Here is an 11,186-nt window from a genome sequence, read left to right as displayed (position 1 = left end):
ATTTAAACAATTTATTGACAACAGAAAAACTTTTAATTTTTCTACAACTCAACAGAATTTACTAAAATTTAAACAATAAAAAATTTACTTCAAAATGCACATTTTAGGAATGCTTTAATTTGATATCCATCTCTAACATACATGATAAAACAGTATTTTAATCGGATAAAAATTAAAAATAGTGACTATTAAAAGTGCTCAACACTATGTGAATTATTTTCAAACCAAGCTAATATTTAACAAATCAAAACACTGCAAAATAAGATCGACCAATAACTGAAGACATCAGACTAGATTGAGCCAATCACAGAAGATTACTTCTTGATTGAGCCAATTCGAATCGTTTAAACTTCACCGGCCTCGCCTTCCTCGATGCCTTTGATGTAGAGGACGTTGTTGCATCTGTTTTAAAAAAATATTCATCTAAACTAAGTACGTGTACAAATTTGTGAATTTGCCATAAATGGTGTAAGAAAAGTGAATCATATTAAACACCTACTTAATATATTTCAAATATAAGAGAATTTAACGTACAGAACATTGTTGCATCTATTTAAAAAAAAAAGTTTTAGATAATTTGATTAGAAACAAATAATAATTTGTAAGTTTGTTCAATGTAGGGAACATCCAATACTATTGTAAATGTGAAGAATTTATAACTATAAAAAATATGTCAAGTTTCATAACCAAAATCACTTATTTGATTTTTTTTCAGCTTTAGACTTTTATATTTATTCACATGTTTTTATGGCATACATTTTTTAACAGGGTTTCCACTCTTTGAATCAAAAAACTATTAAATGTACGCTTAGTGTTTAACTGAGCTTTTCAAAATGCTTAATAAATTTTTTATTGCCTCTGGCGTGCATACAATTTCTGAGAGTAGTAAAAGCTGGCCGTGAAGCTGAAAAAAAACTAAATGAGCATTTCAAAATCAATAAAAATATGTCCTGGAGCTTTAAAATATCTTAAAACTAACCAGAGTCAGCCTGAGTTTAAAAACAAATCACAATGTCCTGGTATTTCTAAAAAAATTAATATCCTAAGTTATCCCAAGTATTTTGAGTGAGTGGCAACCCTATTTTAAGAACTATTTATCTATAAAAACAAGAAAATGAATTCTGAAACATGAAAATTATTCTTAAATATTATATTTACAATATTATTCATCAAAACTATCTTTAAATACCTCTGTTTAAAACTTGAAACTTGAAAAATTTTAGAAAAACTTTAAGCTACAAACCAATTACAGGGTTGCCACTCGTTTGTTCAAAAATTTTTCTAGGTTTTCCAAATTTCATCCAGGTTTTTAAAAGTACACATTTTTGGGTCTATTTTTAGTTTAATGTTAAGTTTAAGCCTTAATCTAATTTTTTTAGTTTGTTTAAAAATGAGCAGGTAGAATTACAAGTGATGAGCTCCAAACTCACTTGCTTGACCTTCATAAAACGTTTATCGTTGCGAAGGGAAGAGTGAGTTCTGATGTTTTCTACCTTATAAAAAATAGATAAAACTTGTTCGAATATAGTTTGTTGTGTTTTTAAATTTCCAAGTGTTTTATTTTTCTTAATATAGTACACTATCATAAAAATTAAAGTACAAATTATTAATTCATGAAATCAATGAAATTATAATAAAATTATTAATAATTAATTAAGTATATAGTGTTAGGGGTGCGAGATCAAATTAAGAGATTTTAGGGGTGCGGAGCATCAAAAAGGTTGGGAGCCACTGGTTTAAGGTAAGAAACTGTGTTAAATAATATAAAAACATTGAAAAGATACTGTAAAGCTACTTTAAATATGTTTTTTAATAAAAAAATTTTGATGATAACAAAATTTTTTTATTTATGTGAAAGATTTTTTGAGTCAAATTGAAATTTTACTACTGAACATGTAAAAATTGTTAAAATTAGGTTTTTTTAGTGATTTTTGTTCAAAATGCCAAGTTTTGCCAGGTTTTTTTCAAAATTTCCCAAATTCCAGGTTTTTCTAGGTTTTTTTGCCTAAATTGTCAAATCCCAGGTTTTTCCAGGATTCCAGGTAAAGTGACAAACCTGCAATTAACAATATACAATTTCATACTACAACAAAAAAATTAACAGATTTAGACAATATTTTGTAAGCTTTTATTTCAATTTTAAAAATATTAAAAATAACAATAAACATTGAATATTCTTTTACATAAACAAAAAATTAAAATTTAATATTTTTTTATGCAGATAATTGCATTATATAAAAAGAAATTTTATTAAACCATTCTTTGATAAAATCAATAAGAAGTAATATATTTATTTTACGCAAATCACCATTTTACTTTAGTTTATTCTTTTTTTATTTTACTAAAACAACTGGATAAAACTATCACTGTACACATGCACTCAAACTATTTATATTTTTCATCTAAACTTATCCTACATACAAACAACTAATAACCTGATGAGAATTTCACCGAGGTTACCAGCTTTGTTTCCTTCAACAAACTCTTCGGTGTTTGCGAGTTGCATGTTCATGTATCCGTCAACACTCACCAAATATCCTGATATAAAAAATATAAGTTAAAAATATGCACACTATATTATATTGTAGTTGCATATCCACCAAACATCGTACAATGTGAAAAACTTAAAAACACCAACACTTTATAGCATTGTGAGTAAATAGTGTTTATTTCAAAAACATATCAATTAAGATCAAATACATATTCATTGTTGTTCACAAAGTATCCTGAGTTGATATATAATGTAAGTAAAGTTTATATTTATATACATATTTTCTATCATGTGATAAAATATACTAAATAAACTACTGTTAATAATACTAGCTATTGTGCATTAAGTATAAATTATGAGTGTTTATCAACACTATAAGTTCTAGTATAGAAATTTAGAATGTCCATTGACATATTCTTCAAAAAGTCAACCTACTATTTTCAAAATCTCTGCTTTAGATTTCCAATATTTTAGGAATAAAAACTCGGTGAATAAATATATGGTCAAGAAGACTTTCAAATGTTAACTAAAAACTCAATAATAATTAATTCAAACTATTTTTAAACAAGCAATTTGTATACATATGCTCTTGGAGAGTTTTTCTGTACTTTTCTGTACTTTAGCTTCTTTGTGAAAGCTTTAAATACAAACTACAAGCCAGTTTTTGTAGAATTCAAAAATATCATTTAACTTTTGAGATATTTATTTTTTGTAAAAAGTTTCAGATACAAACGTATGGACTTAACAAACGCGGTCAATTTTCTCAAAAATTTTAAAATTCACTAAAAATCTATCTCCTCCTTCATTTTTCAAGCAAACTTCTTGGAATTTTCAGAAAATGTTTCTTATGTTAAAAAGAAAAAATGTTACTTATGAATTTTAATTACTTATAAAAATAAAATTTTATCTCAAAAGTTAAAAAAAAGTGTTTTTTTTTTTAAATAAAATAATTCTACAATTTTTTTTTAATTCCAAAGTATTATGTTTTGTTATTGTATAGAGATTAGACTGTGAAAGTTTGAAGATTGCTTGAAAAATGTAGGAGGAGATAGATTCTAAATAAAATATTCTTTTTTTGCTGTTTTAGTTTTCCCTTCCCATAGGGAACCTATTATGCGGCCCGACTTTGACTGTTCATATCTCAAAACATAATTAGATTTTTTTTAAACAATAAAAAGCATCTTGAAGCTTAGAAAAAACTCTATAAAATAAGATTAACTTGTAAAAAACATGGCTTACCTCCCCCCTTATGGCCTTAACAATATATATAAATACAAATCTCTATTCTCCATACCCCACTTCAGATTCACAATGACTTTTCAATGAGCAAAATAAAATATACAACACAACTAAACTTTACATTTATTTACATTATTTTTATGTAAACGTACCTCTATACTCCATACCCCATTTCAGCTTGACCATGACTGGCTTACCAGTGAGCTGGTTCAAAAACGGCTTGGGGTTCATTGGCATAGAAGACATGGTGACTATTTAATAGTATTTTCTGTAAAAATAATGTTTACAGCTTTGATATCTTCTCTTGGTAGCGAATCATAGATTACAAAACTGTTTGAACTAGGCTAAAAAATAATCTTCAGAGTTTTTTTTCCATGTTGTAAGATATCAGTTTTGCTGCCATAATCAATAAAAGCAAAGTTTTTTTCAAAGCCATTCATAAATGTTTTGGTAAGTGTATATTAGCATTTACTCACTACGCACAATATGGATTTTTTTCTACCTGCTTCAAATTTAAAGCTGAACAAGTTGGTATATCAGCGACTACAAAAACTCTATAGTTGCCAAAACGTATTAAAATAAGTAATAACTAAAATGAGTTACAAACTTTTAAATGTAATGCTACAAGCTGATGAGAAAAGGTTTTAAAATACACATAATTCATCTTGAACAAATTATTAAACATTTTAAGTAAACCAAAAGCAATTTTGTAAAATTTAGAGGTAAATACTTGTTTTATATACTTTTTAAATGTTTTCAAATGTATTTTACATGAGCACAATGAATTACTGTAGCTTAAATATTAAACAGTACGTTCAAACAAATATCGATAATGTAGTAAAAAAGGAAGAAATTAAGAAAAACTTTAAAAAGTTTTAGATACAAAGTTAAATAAAGTTTGTACGAAAAAAGTATTTAAGCTTTAACTTTATCTTAATTAAAAAACACATAACTGAAGAAATTATTAAGTGATAAACATTTCAAATAAATTAAAAACGGTTTTGTAAAATTTACATTTCAATACTTGTTTTGTATAATTTTTAGATGCTGTCAAATGTAGTTTGTATGAGCATAATGAATTTTTCAACTTCAATTTTAAACAACGTGTTTAACTAAGTATCATTTATACAGTTAAAAAAGTAAAACTTAAAAAAAACTATAAAAAGAATCAATAAAAGAATCATCAAATAAAAATAAGATTTAAACAAGTAAATTTATCTTTTACAAAGTAAAAAAAGTAATGTTTAACACTGCGTAAAACAAAAAATACTTTATGCTGGAAAAAGTTAAAAATCGCTCTGCTATGCTTACATAGTTTTTCAATTTGTAGTTTTAAATGAATTCTGGAAAATCTTACATTTTAATGTGACATCACAACAAGAAAGCTTTTTGGAAAATGCTTTTCTGCCTGGGCAAACTCATTTGTAAAAAGTAGTTGTAGGAGAAGGAGCTCTAGGTTCTGGACTTTAATTTTTCTTTTTTTCATTGTGCAGTTTGAGTACACTAAACAAAGTACTGCATCTATCAATTGTCAATGTTGCTTTAGACAAATCTTGTTATTGATGATTATTTTTATTGTTGTCTAATCTTCTAAAACATTAATTTCTTTATATTTTCTGAGAAAGTTTAAGAAATCACTTGATCTATAAAATATTTTGAAAAGTACTATTTCAATGAATATTCTTTTCAGAAAAGCACTTGTAGTAGTAACATGTGTTTTTTTCTTTTTTTATTCTGTTTAAGTAAGCTTTGTAAAATACTTGGCAAACTCTATTTGATTGTCAATATTCTTGAAGACAAAATTAGTTCTTGATAGTTTTTGCTCATTTAATCTTTTAAAACTCTTACATTCTACATTGTTTTAGTGAGTTAAAAAAAGCATTTGACATAGTTTGGGAATCAACAGTCTTGAAGTTTATGTTGATAACTAATATTCATTTTCTCATGCAAAACCTATGAAAAAATTCTTTATTTGATCTTGTAATTCATCATAGAATGAATATATCTTTATTCATAAAAACAGGCTCACAAATATGACATTTCAGACAACATCAGTACATGATGCCAGAAAAAAAACTCTTCAAGAAGCTTTAAAAACTTGCATCTCAGTCTTTGAAACACCATTGTAAAGTGAACTGAGTAAAAGAATGCTTTGAAAAATCTTTTTAACCTCTGTAAGAACATATGAGGTTGTCTCAAAGCCTTTATCTTTTTAAGTTGTATCTATTCCTATAGGTTGAGTTTAGAAAATGGATCAAACATTAATGGATTCTGTTTGGATGATGAGTACCTACTACAGCAGCTGTTGAGGTTAGTTTGTTTAATAGTTAATAGGATAGTTTGAATTTGTGCAAAACTTAACTGCCAGGGTTACCAGTCAGACTAGTTGGATATAAGAAAATTAAGTATTTTTGGATATTTTTAATAAATCACGATTCTTAAGATTTTATATTTTCTACTCATAATTGTTGAGCCCTTTTGTTACTGTTAAAGTTTTGAATACTTGAACAACATTAAGCTTTAGATATTAATTGAATTTTGCACAAATTCAGACTAGCATTTTTTATTAATAGAGCTGTGACCTTGGTTTATACCATTAACATATATTTGTCTTGTTGGGCTTCATTCTGCTAAGATTTTTAAGCTACCTTAAATAAGACTCAAACATAAATAAAATCAATAAAAACATTGTGGTAAATTTTATAAGCTTTTGCAAAAAAGCATTGCATTCTTGAATGAAGCCCAAAGAGACAGCAAGCTAAGTAATATAGTTATAATAAAGTTGAATAAATTGTATTAATGTAGTTTAAATATTATTAGATTAATGATATATTTAGTAAGAAGTATTTCTTAAACTGTGCATGTAAGATAAGTAGCATTTAAAACAAAATTGTAGTATTTCTGTATTAGTTTCAAAAAATAATTAAATTTTTTACAAATTAATAGAATTAAACCATATCAGGATTAGGTTTTTTAGTAAACAAAATGTAAAAATGTCCCAAATTTTAAGTTTGCATTCATACATTTACAAAGCAGTTAACAGCAAGCAAAGTTTGAAGGTTGTTAGTGCATATGTGTATGAGGTTTATTTTTACTTTTGTTTTGAGATTTTCTGTTCTTCTAATACTTACTTCTTTCTAATCTTTTATCTATCAACAATTTCTTTTGTTCATATGAATGCACTAACAAGCTTTATCAATAACTTGCTGTACTGTTTTCTGTGTATGTGTTAAAGATAAATCATTTCTTTAAAGATTAAAAGTTTTAAAGCTAATGAAACAACACTAAATATAGTTAAAAACTCAATGTACTTTTGTTAAGACAAAATTTTGGGAATAGTATAATTTTTTTTTGTTATATCAGGTTAATACAGGCATAAAGGTTTTAAATGATGAGTATTTAAGATGCAATATTGACAAATTTTGAAATGATTAACAGGAAAATCAGTCACATAGAGTAGTATGGTTTAATTGTTTTAGTTTGTAACAATGTGTTGATAAATTGAAAACAGCAAACACCTTTAGTTTATATGTACACTTATTAAGTTGTCTGAACTCAACTATTAATGCAGTCTAATTTTAAGTCTAGTAGTAAAAATATAAAGTTAATTAAAATACACCAGTCAGTAATGGTAGTAACAGTTAATGAAAAGCATATGTTTTTAATAGATTGATTATTAATAAGTAAAGTTACATGAAAAGTAAAATGATATCTTGTAGTAGGAACAGTATAAAATTGAATTTAAATAAAGCTATAAACACTGTGTGACAATTTAATAATCATTGACAAAAATATACAAATCAAACAATTTTTTCATTTCAAGTGTTGATTAACTTTTGATCAATTTAAGTTTATACTGTTTTGGAAAGGTTACTAATTAAGATCAATTTACATAAGCAAGTTAAGTGACTATTGTTTGAATATACATAGAAAGCAATTCAATCATATAAATAGATTTGTCAATGTACACACTTAGACTCATATTAAACTTTCTATTTTTATTTGGTACATTTTCTGTCATTAAAAAGTACATTTATCTACTGATGAACTGTTTTCTATGTATTTGTAAAACATTAGGTAATAAACTAGGGTGGTGTAATGTCTGAAACTATATTTCATTTAATTTAGTATCTAAATCATAACATAAAAATGTAATCTTATCAAAAATCTACAAGGTGCGCATTCTAAGAAGTACGCACCCGCATAAGGTACGCACTAATTTTTAACAGCAGATTTTCTGTTACAACTAAAGGTATTATTTAAGAAGTACGCACCCGCATAAGGTACGCACTATATTTTAACAGCACATTTTCTGTTGCAACTAAAGGTATTATTTAAGAAGTACGCATCCGCGTAAGGTACGCACTAAATTTTTAATAACATATTCTTTTTAGTCATTAAAGAGGTTTTTTATGAAGTACGCACCCGCATAAGGTACGCACTGAATTTTTAAGGACCGCCACCCATTTTTTCAAAAATGGGGAATCCCCAGAACCGAAAATTGATGGGGAAATTTTTGATGAAGATTATTTAAAATTATTTTTTCTAAGGCATTTCGCCGGCTCTGCCGGCGAAAAAATTTTCACTTTTTCCTTCTCCCTTTTTCTTCACGGCCTTTTTTCTTGAAGGCCACCTTTTTCTGTCAAATGGACCGTGAGTAGCGTAACTGCCAAACAAGTATATGTTTTTATATTTGTACGGTCTTTATCTGTTATCTTTTACCAACCTTGAGCTTATATGATCTAACTTATTAGTGTTTAACCATTAAAGGCCTGACGGTAATATCGGTTGTAATTTTTTAATTAATGACTGAGTGGTTTTATATTGATAAGTTTGAAAGTAAAGTTTAAGGTAGCGGACAAGAATTAAAAAAAAACAAAGGGCTACGGCCGGTCGATGACACGGTGCTCCGCACCTGTCATCTTTCCGGCCTGCCCTTAGTTTTTTTTTAATTCTTGTCCTTTAGGCCCGGTTACTATGCTGGTCGGCACCTTTTTGAGTTATGACTTGGATGTACGAGTTAATGTGCTAGTACTTCTAAGTCAAAACTAATTTTTATTTTCACCAGAAATTATTAGATAGAACAGACTAATTTAAGTTGTATGAAAGACAACAGATATATATTACTCATGAGCCACTTGTTTTAATACTTCTGCAAACTACTTACGTCTTAAGTTGTCCACACAAAACTAGGTAAACTTATAAATCATTTGCATTAATCGTACAAAAGCAACTTGTTTTTTTAATTTATGCTACTATTACATAAAACAGTTTGTTCTTAATTTGTCCACATAAAGGTAGGGAATTTAAAAAATCATTTGCATCAATTATACCAACTTTTCTTTTTTTTGCTATTTTTCCACATTAAGTCTTTAATTTTTTCTTTCATTTTACCATATTGTTGCGTCATAATGAGGTAGTCTCTTTTTTTAATAATTTATTAGGTTTTTGCTACTTATGTAAAATGCATGCAAGTTATATTTATAAACTACCTTTTAAAGTAAATAACTTTCTAATAATGGATGAATAACATCAAGCTTTACTAGTTTATTTTTATGTAAAATTTCTTACTCATCCTTTAATTAGATCAAACAAACGTTGTTTACTTGTACTTCACACTTCCGAGATTCCGTTGAACAACCTTTGTGTATATTCTTCTTTCTAAAGTATTAGTCCATTTACACAATTCGCTTAATGCTTAATTTTTTTTGTGTGTTAGTCTATTGTAGTTGCCTTGTTTGTTATTTAATGGTTGTTTATGCTTGCAGGGACCACTTACATATGCATAATAAGTAATGGATAACATGTTTTTTAATAAAATTCCTGTATTTAAGCGTATATGGTAACCAACTAATAATATTTTGTTGTCTGGTCTCGTTTGATTTAGTTCAAACGAGTGAGATATTGTTTTGTTAATATTATCTAAAATATATAATTGATTATTTTCCTTATTACTTAGCCAAAAACTTCCATTGTGATCTATAAAGTAAAATGTATATTGATACTAATAAATACTTTTTATGTTAATTGTACAATTTAGATCATCCAGGGTTGCCAAAAAACCTGGAACTTGTGAAATTTTGAAATAAACCTTGAATTTTAAACAGTTTTTCCATGTTAAGTAGTAAAATCTTGACTCGACGCAAACAATCTATCAAATGTATAAATACTTTTTGTCATCATTATTTTTTTATTTAAAATACATTTCAAGTAGGTACACAGTAATGTTGTTATACTAGTTAAACTTAAGTTTTACATAAAAATAGACCAATAAACGTGTAATCTGAAAAATCTAGAAGAAATTTTGTGGCAACCCTGATCATAAGCCTAGATTTTATGAAATTAATTTCGATATTAAACAATCATTGTTGTTTGTTTATCTACTATTTTAATTTGATAGAGCTGTGTTTCTTAATTAAACAGTTTTGTTCATGTAATTTTACTCCCTTACTAAACTTTAGTTGAACAAATATTTAAACTACAACAACTCTTAAAATTTTATCATTAATTATCATCTTGTTGCGCTAGTTTATACTAATATACCTATTGCATTAAAAAATATTTACTTAGCTCGAAATTCAATAAAATAGACTGTCTATTTAAAGTAAAGTTACCATCCCGTTTTAAAGTATATATTTCACGGTCTGTACTACACTTAACCGTTATATAAATGGTTGCCACAAAATCAGGAAAAAGTAGGGTTTTTGTAATATGCTCTTAATATGAAAGCTTATCATCACTATATACTGCATTTTGATAATGTTAATTCTAAATAAAACGAAATTGCAGTTCATTTTTTTCTTGGTTTAGTGAAACTTTTTTAAAAAATTAAAATCTTCTATGACCTTTTGTGTGTATTTATTATGTGGTAAAGATACAAGTATTTTGCTTGTAGAGCTTTTTATTGCGTATACATTGATCATATACATATGATTCAAATAGTGCAATGGAAAAGTTTTATGATTGAATCATATAACTTTTGTTATATAAACTGTTGTTAAAACTTGTAAAAAATAGCTATTGAAAAGTTTACACAATTTCAAGTCATTGTTTATGTCTTTTTGAATTGAATCCAAAAATCCGTACATTTTTTTCAACTAGATATGTGACAACCTTGTATATATTTAAGCTATAAAACTGTCTCTACCTAAACTAAAAAATGGCAAACTGATAAACTTGTTACCAGCTTAAAAAAAATTCTTTTAACCGAACACAGTTACGTCAATTAAGTAACTGTTTTATTTTTGTTGTCTTGTTTATAATTTATTAAGAATAGTTTTTGTAGTACGATTAAGCAAAGTTTTTTTTTGTATACAAGAATGAGCATATCATACATAATTGTCTTGTCTAAAAGATATCAAATTCGTATGTTTGTAATGCGTGTACATTTAATTTAAATATTTTATATTATCTTACTGATTTAATCTATGTAAACACAAGGGTACACTTGTCTCAA

At 26.7% G+C, this 11,186-nt stretch overlaps 1 protein-coding gene across 1 annotated transcript; it reads right to left on the bottom strand.

Annotated features, from left to right (window-relative positions):
• Positions 1 to 344: 344 nt before the first annotated feature.
• LOC145833850 (small nuclear ribonucleoprotein F-like) lies at positions 345 to 3,976 on the bottom strand. Its single transcript, XM_082941064.1, has 3 exons — positions 3,883 to 3,976; positions 2,436 to 2,538; positions 345 to 402 (listed from the first exon to the last, which is right to left on the bottom strand). The coding sequence occupies exons 1-3, from the start codon at positions 3,974 to 3,976 to the stop codon at positions 345 to 347; spliced, it is 255 nt and encodes an 84-aa protein (XP_082797190.1).
• Positions 3,977 to 11,186: the final 7,210 nt, after the last annotated feature.

This window comes from Thalia democratica, chromosome 4 (genome assembly GCF_965202585.1).
Source record: "Thalia democratica chromosome 4, ktThaDemo2.hap1.1, whole genome shotgun sequence".
NCBI lineage: Eukaryota > Metazoa > Chordata > Thaliacea > Salpida > Salpidae > Thalia > Thalia democratica.
Note: the sequence above shows the minus strand (reverse complement) of the source record. Positions and strands in the feature narration are given on the sequence as shown.